Here is a 21,815-nt window from a genome sequence, read left to right on the forward strand (position 1 = left end):
CTCATTAATATTCCTAGTATTAGATGGATTTGTAAGGTCCTTAAAGGATGGCCTAAGCCCTAAATATCCAGGATGGTACCAGTCACAGGAAACATTTGCTGAAAGAATGAACACATTAATAACTTTTTGAACATCTATCGTGTCAGGCTTTGGTGTTTTGAAGTTGATAAAATTCCTGCCCTCAAGGAGCTGACCACGTAGTGGGGTAATGTAAGAGGCATTTATAATACATGATCTTGTTTCAGAGCGACCCTTGAAGGAAGTTGGAGGTAAAGAGATCCACCCAAAGTGGTAAAGCCAGGCCAGGGCTAGTCTGAGAGCCAGCCAGGCCCTGGCACTGAGGGAAAAGTAATAGTTCCCTATGGCCAACTCCTGGGGTGCTCCGAGACTCACTCCTCGCTTCCACGAGTAGTGCCTAAAGATTGGGAGGAGTTGGGAAGGTGGCCACAGTGTGCATCAATGAAGAGCTCTCGCTCCAGGATCTAACTATGTCCCAGCTCTGTCACTCATTAGCTTTGTAACCTTGACCAAGTTACTGCGTCTCTCTGAGTATCAGTTTTCTTAACTGTAAAAGAATACTATAGTGGGCATCCATTGTTTTTACCTGCACAACATCCAATCCTACTTCTGCAAACAGCACTCAGTTGTGGCTTTCCATCTTCCCAGTTGTCAGTAATATGGGTAGGGATGCAGGCATGTTATTCAAGCTAGCCAGTCATTTGCTGTCTGGAAATGAATCATTAGTGGGATTATCCAAAGATGGAATCCCACTGGAGGTCATTCATCCAGGTGAGGCCCTGGTTCCTACTCCCTGGAGAGGGAGCCTATCTGGTTCCTGACCTTTTATGACTAGTTCTGCTTCTCCTTCTGTTCTGTGAGCTCCCCACCACATCCCTCTAATAAATTTCCCTTTTTGTTTAAGTTCATTATGGTCAGTTTTTATTGCTTGCAACAATAAAAAAAAAAACTAGTTGATCCAGACACCGACCTTGGGGTGTTGGAAGGACTAAATGGTCGAGTGGAGTTTGTGAAGTGCCTAGCCCAGTCTTAGCAGCATAGCAAGCCATCCATAAAAGGTGGTGGCTGTGTGTAAGTTAACAGAGGGGCAAGGCACAGTGAGGTGGGGAGGGAGATTGTTACTGATTTTGGTTCCACTCAAAAAACCTTCCCCCAACAGACAGGACAACAGAAGGGAGGGAAGTCCAGGCTATGGTATGCTCATTTATTCAAAATGTCTTTATTGAAACAGAATGATAGAGCAAGAATGAGGTCTGGGAGGATGTCTTTGGGCACAGGATGGAGCCCAGACCTAGTGGTTAACACTGTGGAGCTCACTCCCTGTCCCCTGACTCTTGCCAAGGAAGTGAACACAAAGCAGCAGGGAGGAGATGGGGGTGGGGACAGCCCTCTGAGCCCTCCTTGATGGCTGGCGTGAGGTGCCTCTCAGCCTTCTGGGCAGCCCTGCCTTCCTCACTCAGTGCTCCCAACCTGCTTGCCAGGGCCATATGCCACCGTTCAGTATGAGCCAGCCTCCTGCCAGGGTGCTCAGAGGCCACTCAGAGGGCAGGGTTGGGGGTGGCGAGCAGTGGGACATGGTCACAGCGGTTAGGGGGTGGCTGCCGCAGCAGGGAGGGCCGGCGGCACAGCTCCCCATCCCGGAGCACCTCGGGCAGGAGCTTGCGCTTGGTCTCCGGCAGAAGCATGATGCTGAGGATGCAGAGGAGGGCACAGGCCGCCAGTACCACATGCTGCAGGAAAGCTCCATGGCCCATGTGGAGGCGCTGAGCTGGGCCACTCAGCCCTCCAAGAGCCCCCAGTGCCATGATCAGGCCCAGGCCTCGGCCCCTGGTAGAGATGGAGGAGGCACTCAGCCTCTAGCTGTGGGCCTCACCCCAACCTTTCTCCAGCAGCCTTCCCTCCCTCCCTCAGGCCCTTCCTTAGCCGGAGAAGCACTGCTCTCACCGGACAGTGGTAGGGATGACTTCAGCAGCAAGGAGGGTGCTGAGGATGCCAGCGGCTTGGGAGGAGAAGAGGCCAAGGACAGAGAAGGTAGTGATGGCAGCCTCGTTCAGATCTGGAGTACCAAGAGGGAGGATGTGAATGGAGGTGAGATCATGCTTGGCCTAGGCCCTGGCATCATCCCCTTGGCTCTCTGATCCCATGGCTCTAGCCGGGTGGGCTCTGGGCATCCACTGATGGGGAGAACAGACAGGGTTGTGTGGCCACGGGGAGGACTGTGGAAGCTCTGGGCAGGGTCTGGTCTGGTCCTGGGGGGGGGCCTGTGCCAGAAGCAGTGGCTGAGCCTGTCGAGGCACCTCTGCTGGGGTTCCTTTGCTCAGCCCACACTGTGGGGAAGGGAGGATGCTCACAGTCCCACAGGCCCAGCAGGACCAAGGATGCAATGCCAGTGAGGGTCATCGAGAGTAGCAGGATGCCCCGGCGGCCAAATCGGTCCACGGTGACCCCCAGGAAGACACAGGCCAGGGCTGCTGTGCCGCTGGCTAGCAGGGAGCACAGGTAGAAGTCCGATGGGCTCCCTCCTCCTCCCACAGGCTGGTAGCAGTGGCGAATGGCGTGGGCAATAAAGCTGTGAGAAGGGGGGGGGTAAAGCAAACAGCAGTGTCTGAGTCCCCATGCACGGCCTTCCCCTGCCCTGGCTGCCCTCTGCAGGGGTCCTCAGGCCTTCCCCACCCAGCCAGCCCCCATTCCAGCTACTGGCCTGGCCCTTGGCTCGGACACCCAGGCTCACTTGGTGAAGCCCAGGATAAGCAGATTTTTCCAGATGTTGCGGTAGTTGAGGAGGGAAGCGAAGGAAAAGGAGGATGTTGCAGGGAGAGGGCAGGTGTTCTCCAGGTCTTTGGGAAAGAGAGAGGGGCTGTCAGAAGAAACGGCTAAGAATCCAGGGTCCTCCCACGTGGGTGGTGGGGACCCTGGGAGGTGACACAGCTATAACCATGGAGAGGGTACTATCGTGTGCATGTGAGGTATCACCTATAGGGACCCCTGTCTCTTACCCTGCAGGGCCTCCTGGGCCTCTTCTCCCAGCATCTGCCCATGGGGCCGGTTCCGCTCAGCCAGGATCCTCAGCACGGATTGGGCCTCCTCAATCTGTCGCTTCACTATTAGCCACCTTGCAGACTCCAGAAACAGACCAGGCCAGCTAGGGATGGGGTGGGGATGGGGGTGCACTCTGAGGTCTCCCATCTCCTGATCCAAGGGTGGGAAACTCCCACCTCTGAGGGGCCGGGGCTGGGGCAGGTCTGGACAAGGGGTAGTAGAGAAGAGGAAGGGTCTCTGGGCTAGAGCCAGGCTAGAGAGAGAGGTCGGGATGGCCAGACAACAGGTGGAGGATGATACTAACCCATAAAACAGGAAGAGGATGCAGGGAGCGGTGATCATTCGCTGCAGAAATCGCCAGTCCTTAGAGACAAGGGCCAGGCCCAGGAACAGGAAGTGCCCCCCCACCCCCACCAACTCCCCTGCCAGGGCCACCCGAAGCCTCTGGGTTGGGTCGCACAGCTCCAGGCCTAGAGATACAGGAGGATACGCCAGGGAGGAAGGAGGAATGGGAGAGAGGAGAGGGGGAGGGAGGACAGAGAACGAGGTCAGACCCCGAGTGGAGGCCGCAGCCATCACCTCCCACAGACTAACCTCTGAGTGGCAAAGAGTGGAGAGACTGTTCAGTGTTCTCTCCTCTCCTATTCAAACCTGGGAGGGCTCAAGGGCCAGAGTCCCTGGTAAGTGTTCATTCCTATTTTACAGGCCCTTTCACATCAGACCTCTTACTTGACCTTCATATCAACCCTTATCCAAGGGCATACAGCTATCAGCATTTCATTTTTAAATAAGGCACCATTCTCTGACAGCAGTAAGTCAAGGGCAAGGAAGGCCTTAAAGATTTGTGGGGCGGGGGGGAGGGGGCCTAAGGAGGAGGGGTGTGGAGAGAAGCAAAGTCCCTGGATTCTTCAAAGGCTAGGGCAAAAAGACAGCTGAGATCCCGGACAGCTGAAATTTGGGGCTAAGAAGGGACTGAGGGGACCCTAAGGGGCAGTTAGAACAGCCTGGGGATGCAGACAGGCAGGCAGGAGCCTCAAGGGAAGGACATCTGGGAAGCTGCCACTCACGCATCAGGTAGACACCAAGGTCAACTCCAGCAAGTAGAAAGCCCAGGAGGAATCGGAGGGCCATGACACCTGTGGAGGAGCCTGCAGCAGCCCCTCCCACTCCACAGGGGCCCACCAGCCCCAAGGTCAGCAGCACAATCCCTCGACGGCCAAACCTGGAAAGGGAGGAGGGCCTCTGGTCACCCAGACTCCCTGGAAGAGGAGTTGCTGGGTGGGGCCAGGGTGCCCGCTTCAAAGCTGGAGGTGTGAGGATGAGGCCCTGGGATAAAAAAGTTGGACTGAGGCTAGAGAAGATGGGAAGGGATGGGGACCATGGGTAAGCGATGTCTGGGTTCTGGGCACTGGGGCGTAGCTATGGATCTGCAGGGGATTGACTTGTGGATGGGCCTGTTGGTCAGAGATGAGAGCGTGGAAGTGAAACCGACCATTAAAGGAGATTAGATACTGCTTAAGGGACACGGAACCATTGATCCTTGGGGATAGAGCTATTCGCCAATGGGGATAGAGCTTGCCTTGCTCAGACTGGTCAAAGGAGATGAAGTCATTGATATATGGGGTTGGAACTATAGATCTATGGAGGCGAGGTCATTGGCTACTTATGCATGGGGATAATAGTGAAGATGTAGCTATTGATCTTAGAGAACTGAATCATTGATTTTGGGGGATGAGGCCATTGTTCCATGGGTTGGTTCATGGGTCAATTAATCCATAAAGATGGTCAGTGGGGATGGGGTCACTTGCCAGACGATCCAGTGATCCATGGGAATATAACTACTAATCCATGGGGTAAACTATTGATCAATGGGGATGATCATTAATCTTTGAAGACTGGACAAATATCTTTTGGGATGAGGCCATTGATTCATGAGGTGGGGACATTAGTCCTTGGGTGGAGGGGGCTGTTGGTCAATGGGGAATGAATCTATGGGGGTATGATTCATGGTGATAATCCGTAAGCAGGGGTTCACAGATTAGGGAAGCTGAGACTATTGGTCAGTAATGATGGTCACTGACTATGAGTCAATGAGGACAGGGCTACTGATCCTTGGAGGCTGGACTATTGATCTTTGGGGATAAGACCACTGATCTGGGGTGCCTGGGTGGCTCAGTTGTTAAGTGTTTGCCTTCAGTTCAGGTCATGATTCCAGGGTCCTGGGGTTCGAGCCCCGCATCAGGCTCCCTGCTCAGTGGGAAGCCTGCTTCTCCCTCTCCCACTCCCCCTGCTTGTGTTCTCTCTCTCGCTGTGTCTCTTTCTGCCAAATAAATAAAAATCTTAAAAAAAAACAAACAAACAAAACAAAACCACTGAACTATGGGGATGAAGATAGGGGTCACTGATCATTGGGAAGGGGGACTGATCCTTGACAGTGAAGCTTCATTTTCCCATGGAGGTGAACTTAGTGGTTAATGAGGCCAAAGCTACTGAATTTAGAGACTGAATTATTCGTGTTTAGGAATGAGGGTATTATTCCATAAGAATGATGCTACTGGTCTGTGGGAATGAGACCACTAATGCATGAGAATGAGGGTTGTTGACCTGTGGGTTTAGGAACATTTGCCTAATGGGTGTGTGGCTATTGGGCAGTGAAGATAGGTATTGATTTTAGGGATTATTGAATGTTGGACTGCTTTGATCCATGGGAGTTGAGCTATGAATCCATTTGGATGGGACTGTAGATGGGTGGAAATGAGTCTAATAATCCATGAGGATGGTCAGTGGAGATGGAACACCTGGTCAGTGGATGGTGTCAAGAATCAGAGGAATTGGGAGTTTTGATCCCTGGGAAGAGCTATTGGTTGGTGGGAATAAGCTGTTGATCTTTGAGATGAGGCCATTGATTCATGTGAATTGGGCTTTTGATCTGAGAGGATCTAAGAGCACTGAAGACCCATGAGGATGGGACTATTAATCTCGGAGGGGGGGTGCTATTGTGGTTATTGATTCATGGGGTGACCCATAAGGGTGGAGTCATTTGTTTGTAGAGTTGAACTACACAGGTCAGTGGGAATGTGGCCGTTGATATTTAGGAATTAACATAATGATCTGTAGGAATAGGGCCATTGAGATGAAACCTGTCATGTAGATGGGGCTATTATTGGAGATGAGTCTATTAATCTATGAAGATAGGGAGGTGGTTAGTGGTGACAGGGACAGTAGAGGAGGAGCTAGGACTTTTGATCTGTGGAGGCAGGGTTTTTGGTCAGTGGGGATGGGGCTGTCTTTGGAGATGAGCCCTTGATCCATGGATATGGGGATGGGGGAATGGGTGGTATGTTATTCCCTTGTGCAGAAGAGGTATGAAAGGAGTATTTCTTGATGGGGAGTGAAGTTGAGACAGGGCTGGGGCTGCATATCATTGAACAGAAGTCCAGAAGACTGTAGAGTCCAGTGAATCCTCTTCCACCTCGCGCAAGGGCCACCTGTCTGTGTTAACCACCCTAGCATCCCCTCCTCTCTACCTGCCCTGTCCTCACTGCAGCCCTCACCTGTCCGCCGGGTAGCCCAGGAACAGGTAGCCAGAGGCAAAGCCCAGGATGAAGAGGATCTGCTCCAGGATCACCTGCCAGCCCAGGTCACACACTAGATCCCACTGGGAATGTGAGAGGGATATAGCCGCGTGAGGCCCGGTGCTCCCGGCTCTGGGCCCACCCCCAGACCCGCGGCCCAGCAGGCCGCCTCACCTGGCCGATGGCGTTGGTGGTGAGTACCGGCAACCCATTATAGTCCCAGTCCTTGAGACAATGGTTGAAGTCCGGCGGGGCGAAGCCGCTGCACGACGGGTCCGTACTGGTGGCGACGCGGCTGGCGGCGCTGGCTGCTAGGGCCGCGCTGGCGACGCTGACGCCGCTGGCATTGGGGGGCTGCTCCCAGCCAGACGCGTTGGGGGCAAAGCCCCCATAGTGGCAATGCAGTGGGGGCGCAAGGGTGAAGATGGGGTCCGAGGCCATGCCCAGCGCCACGAAGAGCACGGGCAGGCAGCAGAGGCCGAGCTGCAGCTGCTGGCCGCCGCCCAGCGCCCCCACCTGGGCGAGCAGCGCTTCAAAGCTGAGGGGGCCGGGGGGCACGGCCAGCGACAGGCTGCTGCCCATTCCGTCGCCGCCCGCGTCGCCCTCCCCCTCCCGCTCGCGCTCGCGCTCCCGCTCACCCTGCAGCTGCTCCGTGGGCACCGCATCTCCGAGGGTCCCGACCTGCTGGGGGAGGGTGGGGGGGGGGAGAAGGGTGAAGCGGAGAAGCAGAGAAAGCCGCAGACCAAGGGAAGAGGGCGGGCGCGAGGAAGGCGGTCAGGGGCGGGGGGTGTGCGGGAGGCAGATGCCAGGCGCTTGGCGCGGCTGCGGGGGGTGGGGGTGGAGGGGGATGATGGCGTAGCCCCCAGGGTGCGGGCACTTACTCCGTTGGGGCTGGGGGTGATCTCTACAGTGCTGTCGATTTTGCTGCCGCCCCCGCCATTAGGCTCGGGGGTCCCGGTGGCCACCCGGGGAGCCAGCTTGCCGACCGCAGGGGCCCTGCCGGCCTGCACCGAAAGGATGCGCTGTCCTCTGGCCCAGTGGGGGGCCCGATGCCCGGACACAGAGGCCGGAGAGACCCCGCTCTGCAGCTCTGCAGCCGCGGGCGCCTCCTTCGTCTCTGCGATCTATGTGCTGCTTTCCCCTCCCCTTCCTCCAGACTCTCCTCCCCCTTCCCCACGTCAGCAGAACCTTCAGTCCAGACTCTTCGTCAGAGGGAGGAAGGGGGGCCAGGGCCCAGGGGCTCTGTCTCTGTTCCCGGGGTCTGCGGGCCATTGCGGTAAAAAGGAAAGAAAGCTGAAGGATAGTAGCTACCCAGGCAGTTGCCAGAGAGTCCTTCTTTGCTTCCAATTCTTCCTCATCATTCATTCATCCAGCTATCCAGCCATCTTTCCATCCTTCCACTGATTCATCAGTAAAATTTATTAAGCGTCTGTTATGTGCCTGGCCTTGTGCTAGGCTTTGGAGGATGACAGGATGGACAAGACCACCTTGGAGTAGCTTACGTGGGAGACAGCCGTGTATACTGGCAACTACAGTTCAGGGTATGTTCATGGAGGACTGGGTTGGACCCTGTAAACAGCCCTGGTTGCGGTCCTCTACAAGACCACCCTGTCTTATCATTTCTCAACATCATTTGGCACTGTTGACCACCCTTTCCTCTAAACACTTCCTTTTTTGGTTGCTAAGTCTCATACACTCGTTTTCTTTCTCTTGCTCCTCTTTTCTCCATGGCAGCCTCCTCCTCCTCCTTTTCACCATCATTGTGTCTGTGATCCTGGGTCCTCCTCTCATTTCACTGTTCTTTCCCACCTTGAAATCTCACCCATGTCCATGGCCTCATTCACCCCCAATATAAACAATACAAACCTGATCTCCAGATCTACATCTCCAGCTCCCACCTTGCTTCTGAGCCCCAGACTTTTGAAGCCACCACTTATTCATCCTCTTACCCTTGGGTGACTCACAGGGACCTCAAACTCTATACGTCCAAGACCAAACTCATGCTCTTCCCTCTGTAACATGGTTGTTCTCTAGTGCTGCTTTCCCCCAGTGAATGGTACCGTCAGCACTCAACTTCGGCCAGGTGCTCAGGTGACAGCCCTTACAAGGCCTCCTCCTTACCCCCATGTCAAATGCTTTACAAAATGCTGTCCATTTTACTTCCTGTGTAGTTCTTACTCTGCTTCTCTATATCTCTACCACCGTTAGTCAAGCTACCTGCTGCCCAGACTGCTTGAGCCTCCTAACTGGTGTTCTGCATCCACATCGTTTCTGCCCCCTTCCCCCAGCGTTATTTCTAGTGTAGGTGGAGTGATTTTTTTCAAAATGCAGATCTGTTCGTGTCCCTTTCCTGCTTAACAGCCTTCAGTGTCTCCTCCTCACCAACAAGGTAAATACTAATATTCCAGAAGCCTCATACATGCTCCTGCATGCTTGATCCCATGGGCTCCCTGGTGCTTCACCTCACTTCTCTCCCCAGACTGCACTCATCATACGGGCCTTCTTTCAGGTTTTCCAATGGCACAGGGCCCTTGCACAAGTTGGTCTTTATGTCTGAGGGCTTCTCCTCCCCTACTCAAGTTCTCATCCTTCAGCTATCAGCTCAAGCATATCTGCCTCAGAGAAGCCTTCCCTAACCCCTGTAGACCTGCTACTCAAAGTGTGATTTACAGAACACTACTCCCATGTTATCCAGGAGCTTGTTAGAAATGCAGAATCCAAGCCCTTGAATCACTATCTCCCTTTTAACCAGAGCCCCAGGTATATGTATACTCAAGTTAGAAATACACTTCTCTAAGATATTCAATACCTAATACATGCTGTATTCCCTAGTCTAAGGTTAAGGGCTAGAAAGGAGTGTGCTGTTAGTCTCAACCAGGAAATGCATTGCCTCTTCTCTCTACTGAACCACACACTTCCAATTTGTCTCCTCTGTTCAGAAATTTTCCAAATATGGGAACTCTTCTAATACATTAAGCAGCTTCCCACTGCTCCTTTACCCCGACTCATTTCGGTATCTCTTTAGGATTTACTTTGGTGCAGTCACAGCCAACATTGCTTGGGGATCCAATTGTCCTTGTGTCTGTCCTGAAATTGTATATAATCCCTGAACTTTATGTGGCACTGGGCCATTCACATGCATTATCTTTGTTATGGCCTCACAACCCCGTGAGACCATTATGATCATCCTCCTATTAAAGGTAAAGCCAGGGGGCACCTGGGTGGCTCAGTCAGTTAAGCATCTCCCTTCCGCTCAGGTCATGATCCCAGAGTCCTGGGATTGAGTCCTGCATCTGGCTCCCTGCTGAGCAGGGAGTCTGCTTCTCCCTCTGCCCTGCCTCTGCCTGCCGCTCTCTCTGTCAACCGAATAAAGTCTTAAAAATAAATAAATTTAAAAAAAAAGGTAAAGCCAGGACTCAGAGGGACTGACAAGGATTTACCTGCAGACACATAGGTGCATGGCAGATCTGGGACTTGCACTGAAACCTCTGACTCTATTTCCGGGTTGATCTCTTGACATCCTTTCTGGGACATGATGGAGGATAGCCCTGTTATAAGTCTTCAACACACATCGGTGAATTTGGATGACCCCAGATCCTGGAAATGAGTTCTCTTGGAGAGTGAAATGAGAAAGAAGGAACCCAAAATGGAGAAGGCAAAGGCATAGAGGGGGCCAAGAGACTCAGACTGTGACTGAAGTTTGGGGTGCCTCTAATCCAGTCACGGTGCCAAGGTGTCATCTGGGGAAAGTACAACGGAAGCAATGGATCTGTGGCTTGGACTTCTTCCCTGGGTAAGTGGCTAGAGTGATCTCCCATCTAAGTCATGGCTTGTCAATTTCACCAGCGCTTGAAGACTATGGACTAACAGCACATTGCATTCACTTGGCTTCTTGGCTCCTCTAAAAGGTGTGTCTAGAAGGACGGTCAGCAGGAGTCCTGGGAAGGGGGACTGAAGAGGCCAGGCCTTCTTGCGTTAACCTAAGGGAGAGGGCAGCCAGGCCAGCCAGCAGCACTGTCCAGTTGGCCAAAGCTCTCCTGTGGCGCCAAGCTGAGGATAGGCCTTCACTGGGGTGATCTCTTCAGCATGGCACCTTTCAAGGCTCACGTGAGGCCAACCTCCCTCCACATATGCACCTCTCTAATGACATTGTGTGACAGTGAAGTCTTGAAGGAAAGGCCCCCACCCCAGTCAGTAATCTGTCTGCTTTCTGGGAATGCTGGTTCTCAGACTCTTCTTGGTGCTCTCATCCCTGGGGCCTCAGCTCAGATATCACCTCCCCACCATCCTGTCCAGTCTCCTTCAATGGCCTTTCCCTCATCCAGTTAGTCCCTCATATCACCCTGTTTATTTCCATTACCAGCGTCCCTCATAACACCCTGTTTATTTCCATTACCAGCAACTGTTGAATCTGTGGCAGGTATTTTTTTTTTATTTATTTACTTATTTTAACTGACACAGTTATGTCCATCCCATCCCGGTGTACCTTCAGAACTGTGCTTGGCACATATCATGGGAGCTGAACCCCGCCGAATGAATAGTTACTGAAAATAACAGCAAAATCTCCCCCCAAACCTAAGGACATCCTGCCCACAGTGTGTGTCCCGTCGGTTTGGCCAAGGGCCACCAGGCCCAGCTCCTCCCCCAAGCACCCAAGAAGCAGAGGCAGAGAACCAGACAGCAGGGCTTACTGAGGCCCAGCTCTGTCCTGCCTCCCATGGGGAGGAGCCCTCGGGCCTCTCCCAGACCTCCACATTTTGGGCGGTCAATGTCCTGCCCTCACTCTCGGCCAACAGTGAGGTGCTGACGTTCTAGAGCCAAGAACCAGGACAAGAAAGGGGCTCCGGGTGAACCCAAGATTCAGGCACCTGCTTCTCTGTGGGGCCATTTCCAGAGGTGGGGGCCAGTGCAGTGACCAAGAACCTCCACCCCAGGCTGAGAGAAAAGAGTCCAGTTCCTCCCTGCCCCAAAGAGCCTGGCACTTGCCCCTGACAAAACAGGGAATAATATTAAATATAAATAATTTATACAAAATGGCTCGTACAAAAAGCTGCGGGAGGGGGAGGAACATCTCTGTGAGAAACTGAGATGACTGGAAGGGGAAAGACGCCCCCGCCTCTCCCGGTCCCTAAAACGGAGCCCTCCGGCCACCCAAGGCCCAAAAGGGGGCTCCAGCAGGCAGGAGAGGGGAGGAGCAGGTCCTGGAGGGGACCCTCAGGGGGCCAGGCTGGAGAGCAGAGAGGTGAACTGCAAGGCCTGCCCTGCCAACTCCGCCACGCGCTGCGCCATCTCTCGGGCCGCAGGGTGGGATGGGTAGCCCAGCGCGGCCCCCTTGACAGCCAGCACCGTGGCCCGTAGTGCCTGGCCCAGTGCCGTACCTGCAGCCCCGACCTGCGCTCGCAGAGGCGCGGACGCTGCCAGCCGGCCCAGAGTGTCCCCTACAAACACCAGGCGGTGAGCGGCCACCACCACCCGCTTGCCATGGGGCACGAAGAGGCGTGGGGGCTGCTTGGCCTGGGTGCTGGACATGAGGGCTGCCACGGCTGCCTGCAGTGCTGAGTAGTGGCTCTGGCACTGGCCTGCGTAGAAGTGCAGGAGCTGTAGGTCTCCGGTGGGCAGATCCAGCGGCTCCCCCGGGGACGGGGCCTCCTGGCGGCAAGAGGAGTGGTTGGCAGGCACGCTCCAGTGGTGCTACTCCTGCACTGCTTTCCTCCCTCCTTCCCTTCCTCCGTTCCTCGTTCCTTCCTTTCACTCCCTCCTTTTTACCCGAGCTCCTCCCTCCGCCCACCAGAACGTTTAAATTCTCATAGCCAGGGCCAGGAAAGTGCCCGGAGGAGCTGATGTCAGATCAATCTGGATTCAAACTAGTCTCTGAACTTGGTTCCTTATCTCTAAAATGGGGCATCTGTCCCATTTTATGCTGTCCAGTATCAACATAATGGGAACCACATGTGTAATCAAAATTTTTCTAGTAGCCATGTTGAGAAAAGTAAAAAGATTTTTCTAACTCCAGATATAAAAATTGTTGTAATTTCAACATGTAATCAATATAAAAATGACTGACGTTTCTTTTCATTCTAAGTGCAAAATCTGGTGTGCGTTTGTTTTATACCTACCGTGCCTTTCAGTTCAGACTAGCCACATTTCAAGTGCGCCGTAGCCGCATGTGGCTAGTGGCCACCTTATTGGATAGTGCCGTTCTAGCGTCTGCCTCCCACGGCTGCGGGGCAGTGAATGCCACAGCATGCAGAGAGGGCTTAGGACAGAACGTTGCACACGGTGAGCACTGTACCAGTACTGACTGTGGCTGTGATTAGTGCTGACCTGTGCGATGTGCTTAGCACAGGGTCCGCACTTGGCATCTACCTGATAAATGGTAGCTATGCTTAGGACCATTCTAGACAGTCGGGGAGACCATCTTACTTTCCTGAGGCCCAGAGAGATTAACTGGTGACTTCAGGGCCCTGGCTTCTTACTGGTGGAGCTGGGATTAGAAGCCCCGTCTCTTAGGAACCCAGGAATTCAGTTGGAAGGAGCTTCAGAAGTCACCTGGCCCAGCCCAAAATTCTCTCTGCTTCCTTGGCTGCTTGGTTTTCTGATTCCTCTCCAACACATTCTTTCCCCTCTTTCTGAATTCCTGATATCCTTTTCCAGGTTCCAGTCCTTCCTGCCGAATTCTTGCTTCTCTCTACCCCAGCTCTGGCTCCCTGAGTTCTTACCCCCACCCTAAATCTCTCTCCCTTGCTGCTTCCTCCAAGTTCCTGTTCCTCCTTCCTGTGCCCCTTCTCTAGCACCGTCCCCACAGGGTTACCTGCTGCTCCGGTGACCCCCTCTCCAGCAGTTCAGGATCCCCTGGGAAGGCCTTATCCAGGGACCTAGATCCCTGAGCTTTATCCATGCCCTGTGGGAGGGACCAGGGTCTCAGAGCAGGGGTGGAGGAGCAGGGCAGGTGCCCCCCACCCCTCTCCTGCTGTGTTCCTGCCCCTTCCCCCTCCCCGTTTCTTCCCCAGGTCTCTACGGCCATCAGAGGTTGCAGGCCCTTGACTCCAGGTCTCGGAGAGTTCTGGTGGCAGGTCAGATGGCTTGGGGACCCCAGGCTGGGTTTAGGAGTGTGGCACCGGTACACGTGGTGGGACCAAGTACTGGGGTCCCAGGCCATAGGGTGCAGGGCCAGTGGAGGAAGGAAGAAGGGAAGAAACGGAGGGTCCCTCTGGGCCCCAGGCCTCCTCACTCCTCCCTCTGGTTACCTTGGGGGGCATTTCTGGTGGGAGGGGAGCTCACCTTCAGGTGGACATAATCGTACTCCTCAGCCATCGGGATGCCCTCATACTCATTATGGTGTCCTGTTGGATCATCCTCTACCTCCCCGCCCTCTGGATCCCCCTCAACCTTGGGGCCCCCATAGCCAGGCAGGCGGGGTGGGGGTGGGGGTAGAGGTCGATCCTGGATGCTGCCTTTCCGGCCTGGAGCAGGAGAGGGAGCAGGGGAAGGGCTGGGGGCCTCAGGGACAGGCAGGGCAGGCAGAGGGCGGCGGGACAGGCTCTCGGCTGAGGGCAAGCGGGGCCTGTGTGGGAGTGGGGGGCTTCTGGCCAGAAGCAGGGCCACGGTGTCCAGGTCACTGGAGGCTGAGGCTCCTGGGGGCTCTGGAGAAGGGGGTGCCTCTGGCCCCAGCAGGGGCACATCGTAAATGCCCTCATCGGTGCCTCCACCTTCCCCATCTGCTAGGAGTTCCTCTGGCGCTTCGTATAGATTGAGCAGGGCTGAGGCCCGTTTCAGGTTGGAGGGGGCAGCGTAGAGGGGGGGCTCGGGTTCTCTGCCCCCCTCCCACTCCAGATCCGGTTCCAGCTCTGGCGGTAGCTTTGGGGTCAAGGGCACATCATAGGGAGCTTCATCCTCTCCAGGGGGCTGCGGGGCAATCCGGGCCAGAGGGCGGGTGCAGGAGGCAGGGGAGTCATAGGGGCCACTGGACGGAACTCGGACGGCAGTAGGGGGCACATCATAGACCTGGAGAGGGAGCAGAGCCATCGGTTATCCTGACTCCGCGGTGGACGCCCAGTGAGAGCCCTCTGTTCCCTGCCAAACATACACATGGATGTCTAGCCCTCACCTCCAGCGTGTCTCCAGGGGCAGCCGGTTGGGCCCCACTCCCTCTGGGGACCTTGTAGATGGGATCAGGGGAGGGCAGGCAGGGTCCAGCCGGAGGTCCTAAGGTAGGACAGGGCCGAGCTGGGGGTGGCACCACATATACCTGGGGGGTCAAGAGAGACAGGTGGGTCAGGAGTGGGGACGAGAGAAGCAGCTAATATATGCCATAGAGGAGCTAACACCCCTTCCAACCACCCCCCGGCCCCCGTGCCAATGGGATGAGAGCCCAGGAAGGGTGGCAAACAGGTTTCACCCAGTGCCGGGTGGGTGAAGAGCAGCGGTCTCAGGGATCGTCCTGCCCCACCTTGCTGCAGGTTCCAGCAGAGCGCAACGGGGCTCTTCTGGCCTGGGGTGGGGAGGGCTCCAGCTCTCACCTCCTGGTCCTCATTGCCGTGCTCTGGGGCTGGATGTGGTGAGCCAGGCTGGGCTGGGGGCACCTGGGTGACGCTGGGCTGGGGTGCCGGGCCCGCAGGAAGAAGCTTCACTCTGTTGGCGGGCACAATGCCCTGCTGGCCGTGCAGAGAGCAGAGGCACCAGCCATCCAGCCCACCAGCGCCCTCCCTCTGCAGTACCCGTAGAACGTCCCCTCGGCGGAAGGACAGCTCCTGGGGGGACTCAGCGGTGTTGTCGTAGAGTGCCCGGGCCAGCTGGGCCTGCTGGGTGAGGCGGGAGCGGGGAGAGGGGTCTCACACACATATCAGGTCATCAGGTCCCTTGCTCAGAAATATCAGAGAGCCCCCCATTTCCCTCAAGCTACAAATCTGAACTGACTCAGCTCTTCTTGACTGGGTCCTGCCTTGTCTCCAGCTTCATCCCCTGTACTCTTCCTCTTCCCTTCTATTCCTTGAACTAGAGAAATTCTTTCCCGCTTCAGGGCCTTTGCGCTTGTGGTTTCCTTGACCCAGAATGCTCTTGGCCTGACTCATCACCTGACTGGCCCTTTTGCATCCTTCACTTCTGCTTAAGTGTCTCCTTCTCAAAAAGGTCTTTTCTTCACTCTTCTCCCTACCCCACTCTGTGTCTGTCTCCACCATTGTTTCCTTCATCTTACTTTATACTATTTGCCAATTTCATTTCTTATTATCTACCTCTTCCCTTACCCTGTAAGCTCTGGGAGAACAGGGACTGCTATATTCCTGGCCCCTGTGAAAGGGCTTCACCTGGAATCAGGTCTCAGTGAACATGTGTTGAATGAATTTCCTCCAAAGCTTTGTGTACATGAGAAAGCCCTGCTAAGGTCTGCCGGAGAATCTCCTTCACCTTCCCTGTTTCCCAGTCAGCATCCCCTACAAGCAGAATTAGATTGAGTGGCAGCAGAGACCCATCAGTCCGAGAGAGACTGGGAAAAACCCAGCCCAGACAGTGCCTAGGCATAAAAAGGAAGAAAACAGAGACTGAAGCAACTGTTTTGTTCTCAGTCTTGGCAAATAAGGTTCTATCAGAGGAAGCTGACGTTACCATGGAGAGGAGAAAGAGTATACACTCTACTGTGTGTGTGTGTGTGTGTGTGTGTGTGTGTGTGTGTGTGTGTGTGTGTGGAGGAGGGCCTGGCAGACCAACCAAGAGCAAACATTTATCAGCCTGTTTCCAGTCCTGTCTGGTAGGGACGTCTAAGCTTTGTTGCTCTGAGAGCCACCTGCTCAGGTGGTAAGTCACAGATATCAAGTGCAAATTATGTATCCAGACATGGTGCAAGTCTTCACACTAATCATCTCATCTCATTTAATCTCAAAACATCCTTATGAGGAAGGAGCCATCATTACCCCATTTGGAAAGGAGGCCGGGACAGAGAGGGTAGGACTCCGCCCACAACGGAGAGCTGGTGCCGCTGGTGGAGGTGACTTGAACCCCAGGCTGTTTGACTCCAGAGCCAGCACTCTCAATCAACCCCTACTGCTTCTCCACGATCACAAAAATGAGGTTATACTTTCTTCTTCTATTAGTAACTTAACCTCTTGGTTAAGTAGAGTCCATGACTCAAACATGACTCAAGCGCATACGAAGTCTTCATTATACCCGACTTTCCTTTGCATTTCACCCCTCACAGGGCTCCGGTCCCATGCTGTCCTTCGGTAGAATCAATCTTACACCACTCACAGTATCGAAATATATTCTGGTTGGGTTATGCTTGCTAAGTGACCATGCTTGCTGGCAGGACCCCAAACAGCGGTGGCGGAAAGCAGGTAGTTAGGCATCACCGGAGTAGGGAATCCATGTGCCCTGATTCAGTAAAACATCTCAAGCTAAAGATCTCCGGCAGGGGTGCATTTGGCCCCCAGACCCTAGAGAGAAGGAGGCCCTGCTCAGCCAGCAGGAGTGCATGTTTCTCTTGACTGGCATTTCCCATGTGCATGGAGAGGTGGTCCAGCCCTCATGGCTGGGTGATTTTAACAACAAACTGACTTTTCCTCTTGCCTGGTTCCAGATCAAACCATTTTCTGATTATATTTTGGCTTCTAAAGGATATTATCCCACAGAAAGAAAACATGCTAACCAGATGGCACAAATTCCTGGTTAGCTCAGCACTCTTCTTTCTAATTGTAAATTAGAAATTAGTGTTTTGGATTAGGCAGGGGGTGAAGAGCACAGTTCTGAGGCAGACAGACCCAGGGTTGAGTCCTGGCTCTGTCCCTTTCTAACTGGTGACTTCGGGCAGGTTGTTTGACCTTCCCAAGCCTTCGGTCTCCTCCTTTGTAGACTTCCATGTCCATATCCAAATATCCAGTCCCGGATAATAACAGCACCATCCTCATGGGGTTGCGGCGAGGACTGGAGGAGATAATGCACCAAACAACCAGGACAAACCAAGACAAAGCTTAGGACCAGCACAGGGCCAGTATATGCTCAAAAACTATTAGCTGTTATTAGGACCCTGTGAGTTTGATTAGCACAAATGCCACTCCCCACCTCTAGGTAAAAAATCTACCTCCTGGGACTACAAAGCAGACCAGCTGACCAGCTAGCCCTGAGCTACTGTTTTCAGGACCTCCCCCTCTCCAGGCTCTGAGTTAAGGTCTTCTCACCATCATACAGACTGAGCTAAAAGGAGCTAGGGTCTGAGAAGGAGTGAAAACTGAACTCGTCCTCGAGGGGTATGGGAGGATGTCAGGAGCCATGCTTCTCGCCTTTCCAGCCTCACAGTCCTCCTTCCCAGAGTACCCATTTGGAGGGGGCCAGAAAGCAAGCAGCAGCCTTGCCTTCCCCGGGAATCACAGGGTCTAGGGAAGGGTGGAAAGGGGACAGAGTTGCTTGGATTCACACCACAAGGCTTGCTGGGCAGAAAGCAGAGGTGGGGCTGTGGAGAGCTCCTCCTTGTGTTAAGGTTTGAATTCCGTCCAATGGGGCCAAACCTCTGGGCCTCACGGCTTCAGGAACCCAGGCCAGAGTTGCTGATAGACTGATTGATGATGGGTGTGGCCACCTCTGCCCTACCCGCTCCTCAGGGGCCCGGCTGCCTTGCGAGGGAGTGGCTGCCTTAACTTGGGGGTGGCAGTGGGCCACACGCTCTCTGGGAGGCCTCCTCCCACCGTCCCATCATGCCGGCTGTCTCCTCCCTTTGTCACCAGTCCCCGGAAAGTGGCCAGAGGCTGGCTGACATCAGCTCTCCTGCTCCCTCTATTTTCTCTCTCTCCCCTCCCGATCTCCCTCTTTTGCTCTATCCCCCCCCCCCCCTTTTCTCCATCCTTCCTCCAGAGAAGGGCCTCTTTGACCTCTCCCATTTTCCTGGAGCCACCTCCGTTCTTTCAATCCCCCCCCCCAACCTTTTACTTGCCTCCCAATCACAAGCCCCTGCCAACCACCGGTGGCCATCTGTTCCCGCCCCTAAAACAGCAGATAGGACTCGGGCTAGGCTTGCCCCCTCCCCTCCATCCAGGGACAGCCTCTAGAAAGAAAAAGAGGAGAATGGGGAGGAGGAGGGGAGAGGGGGAACCTAGACCCAGAAGCAGCTAGGGAAGGGGAGTGAGAGGGAGAGAGGGAAACAAAAGTGGGGGTGGGGGGGGTGGAGGACACAGCCTCTCGGAGAAGAAAGGGCCCAGGGAGAAAGACAAAGAGAAAGCAGAAATAAAAGTGACAGGAGTGCAGGGCAGACCGTGGAGGCCTATGGCCCGCAGCCTCCACTCCCTGGTGGACTCACCGACGTGGCTATGGCCATGGCCTTGGCCTCCCGCGCGGCCCGCTCCAGGCCAGGCTCGCTTTCGCTGACTTCAGCAGCGGCCGCCCGGCACCATGGAGGCGGCCCCCGGCTGCGGCGCCTGAGTCGTGGCCTCCGCGGAGGTTGGAGGAGGAGAAAGAAAACCCACAAAACTCCCCAAATGGGAGGCAGCTTGGCCGGGCAGGAGGAGGAGCGGGGCGGGCCGGGGCGTCGCTGCGGGACCTCATCCAAGGGCGTGCGCTCCGTGCCGTCCCGGGGACCACGGGCTTGGCCAGGCCCCTGGAGCTGCCTGGCCTAGGCCGCGGAGGGACCCCGGGTCCGCATGGGCCGAAAGCTCCCTCCCAGGGCCGGGGCACCGAGGAGGCGGGAGCTGGGGCCGCGCTCGACGCCTCGCCAGGCCGCTCAGGACGGCCCCGAGGGCTGGGAGAAGCCGCCGGGGCGGTTGGGCTGGACGGGCGAGTTCAGGGGCCAACGCTCCCCAGCCGGGGGCCGCGGCAGAGAGCGGTGCTCCCAGGGCTGTGGTAGAGCGGCCCGGGGCCCTGTGGCTGCCCAGCTGCGAGGGGGTGGGGCGAGCGAGCACTGAGACGTTCGCCCCTCTTCAAACTCGCCCAAGTTGGCGAAAGGAGGCCAGGCTGGCGCCGGAGGCCTCCGAGAGCGTGGCGGTTGAGCTGCGTCGCCCGAGGGCAGCGCTCGGCCCAGACACTCGCACGCCCGGCGGCGAGGCGGGCTCACACTCACGCACACTCGCCCTCTGCACGCCCGGGGCTCGGGGGACGCCGCGACGGAACCTCGCTCCCCGCACGCGGGCTCGGCCCGAAGGGGCGGGACGGCCTTCCCCACGCCTCCGCGGGGCCCCCCCGCGCGCCGCCACCCCGCGGCCCGCTCACGCGCACCCTCCGCAGGGCCCCTCGGCGCGCCCTGGAGCTCGGGGCAGCTCCCGGGTGTCTCTGGGGACGGAGAGAAAGGCCACAAAGCAAAAGAAGCAGCAAAGAGAAGGCGAAGGAGGAGCAGGGGCCAGGGGCCCGTGGACTCGCCTGGAGGAGGGTCGGGGAGGGGGGACACTGAGGGGGCTGCGAAGGCTCCGAGGGGTCGCGCGTGGCCTTCGGGCTCAGCCCCCGCGCGCGCGCGGCTCCCCTTCCCTCCCCTTCCCCGGCTCCCGGCTCCCTCTCGGGGCAGTTCCTTTCTCTTCCCCTCGGGCCCTCTCCGCTCCGGCGCGGGGCTCAGTCCTGGGGATTAAAAGAAAGGAGGGAGGGGAAAAGGGAGGGGAAGGGAAGGGGCGGAGGAGAAAGGAGGACGATCCCTCCAAAGGCGGGTGTTGAGTTTCAGCTCGGGACCCTCGGGCCAAACTGCACGCCCCCTCCCGGGCCCGCTCCCCGGCGCCTCTCGCTCCGGACGTCGCGACGGACCTCCCGTGGTCTGGTGCGCTCGCTCCTGGGAGCTTCCCTCACCCCGCCACGCCCCCGCTCTGCCCCGCCAGCCCCGCGCCCCTCTCCGCGTCCCTTTCATGAGCCCCACATGTCTTTCCCGTGGGAGGGAGCGCGCTCCTTCCTCCTTTCTGGGGTCCTCAGCCGAGCGTCTCCTCTCCTTGGCGTTGCCTCCGCAGCGGTGACAGGGTTGGCTGGCCGTGCCTGGGGGGCGAGCGGGGAGGGGACGACGAGTGGGGGTCTGAGCCTGGTCCCAGAGCTGCGGGCGGGCGGGTCGTGCCGCCTCTTACACTCCTCTGCCAGTCTGGGCCTGTCCCCCGCCCTCACTCTGGCTCGCTCTGCGGCCTCGGCCTCGGGGAGCAGGAGGGCGGGCTGCGGGCACAAAAGGGCAGACCTCTTTCAGAGGAGCTGGGATCAGCTGAAAGGACAGGGTTCTTGGGTCCCCACTCTCCTTAGTGTGTGCTGTTTCCCTCCACCCACCCCCATCTCCTGCTTCTTCCTTTTGGGGCACACCTCAAGGCCTCTTAGGCTGGAAGGGAGCCTCCCTTCTTCCATTTTTGAGGTTCCTGGTGTTGAAAAGTGAGATGCCACACAGGATTGAAAAATTGTAGTAGATTTTCAGTGTTCACCTTGAACAAATTAACACTTCAAACCTATAAAACAGACGATGACTCTATGTATAACCTCATATGGAGATAACATCAGAAGTCTAATTGCAGGCCCTTTGTGAACCTGAGGCCTTGAACAGGTGCTCCCCTCCTTCTCTCCTCCCATTGCACAGGCCCACACATCCAGGCATGTCCTAGCAGGGGAGGGGGCTGGCTCCCCCTCCCTGTCACCTGGGCACCTGTGAAGAATCCTGTGCGGAGGGGAGAAGTGGTACCTATGGGATGGGTTAGGAAGAGATTCTGGGGTGAGTGGGGGGATGGACAGTACAGTATTGGTTCTGGGCTTGGCTCACAGCTGGGGTGCAGACCTGAGCATGGGCCTGGGGATTCTGAATAGACTTAGACCCCTCAGGATGGTAGAGGAACTTATAAATTTCCAGATGGATCTGAAGGGAGAGCTCCGCATCCCAGTCCAATCTCCTCCAGACCCCAGCCCCAGGGCGGGGGCGCGGATGGGGGGAGGCCGGCTGCCTGCAACACCGACATTCAGTTGCTGGGGAGTGACTTGCTTTGCTCTGCCTGGTAATTGGGGCCCAAGATAGAGGTGGGCAGGAAATCCAATTCCCAAAGATGAATGCTCAGAGGGGCACAAGGAGAAATAGATGGGGGCCAAAGAGGCAGGACTAGGCAGGAAAGAAGTGCTAGGACCAGGCGAAATGGTGGCTTGGGAGGAGGGCACTGGGGCTCACTGTCCGAGCTCAGTGCCCGGGGAAATAAATGTAGGTGAGGGGAAGCAGAGTACAAACCTGCAGGATAACGAGACAGTGCTTCTGGAGTGCCCAGGCATGGAATG

General features: G+C 56.1%; 2 protein-coding genes across 5 annotated transcripts; both read right to left on the reverse strand.

The window, feature by feature from the left end:
- Window positions 1-1,208: 1,208 nt before the first annotated feature.
- SLC22A17 (solute carrier family 22 member 17) lies at window positions 1,209-7,788 on the reverse strand. 3 transcript variants are annotated; one of them, XM_025870309.2, is made up of 10 exons: window positions 7,514-7,788; window positions 6,807-7,313; window positions 6,612-6,715; window positions 4,125-4,279; window positions 3,362-3,527; window positions 3,015-3,160; window positions 2,750-2,855; window positions 2,316-2,587; window positions 1,963-2,074; window positions 1,209-1,845 (listed from the first exon to the last, which is right to left on the reverse strand). In XM_025870309.2, exons 2-10 carry the CDS (start codon window positions 7,212-7,214, stop codon window positions 1,557-1,559), a joined length of 1,758 nt encoding a protein of 585 aa, XP_025726094.1. In that variant the 5' UTR covers window positions 7,215-7,313; window positions 7,514-7,788; the 3' UTR covers window positions 1,209-1,556. The 3 variants fall into 3 exon arrangements, with proteins under 3 accessions (XP_025726094.1, XP_025726095.1, XP_025726093.1); XM_025870310.2 differs by having other exon boundaries at window positions 2,370-2,587; window positions 6,807-7,316; XM_025870308.2 differs by having other exon boundaries at window positions 6,807-7,316.
- A 3,274-nt stretch (window positions 7,789-11,062) lies between these two features.
- EFS (embryonal Fyn-associated substrate) lies at window positions 11,063-19,687 on the reverse strand. Of its 2 annotated transcripts, none has more exons than XM_025869157.2 (6): window positions 18,913-19,687; window positions 15,152-15,430; window positions 14,740-14,880; window positions 13,914-14,636; window positions 13,444-13,533; window positions 11,063-12,281 (listed from the first exon to the last, which is right to left on the reverse strand). In XM_025869157.2, the coding sequence occupies exons 1-6, from the start codon at window positions 18,928-18,930 to the stop codon at window positions 11,847-11,849; spliced, it is 1,686 nt and encodes a 561-aa protein (XP_025724942.2). In that variant the 5' UTR covers window positions 18,931-19,687; the 3' UTR covers window positions 11,063-11,846. The 2 variants fall into 2 exon arrangements, with proteins under 2 accessions (XP_025724942.2, XP_073751068.1); XM_073894967.1 differs by having other exon boundaries at window positions 15,152-15,433; window positions 18,913-19,686.
- Between the last annotated feature and the right edge of the window lie 2,128 nt (window positions 19,688-21,815).

The sequence above is a fragment of the Callorhinus ursinus genome, unplaced genomic scaffold (genome assembly GCF_003265705.2).
Source record: "Callorhinus ursinus isolate GAN/ISIS: 27379988/994484 unplaced genomic scaffold, GSC_fseal_2.0 scaffold8, whole genome shotgun sequence".
NCBI classification, from domain to species: Eukaryota; Metazoa; Chordata; class Mammalia; order Carnivora; family Otariidae; genus Callorhinus; species Callorhinus ursinus.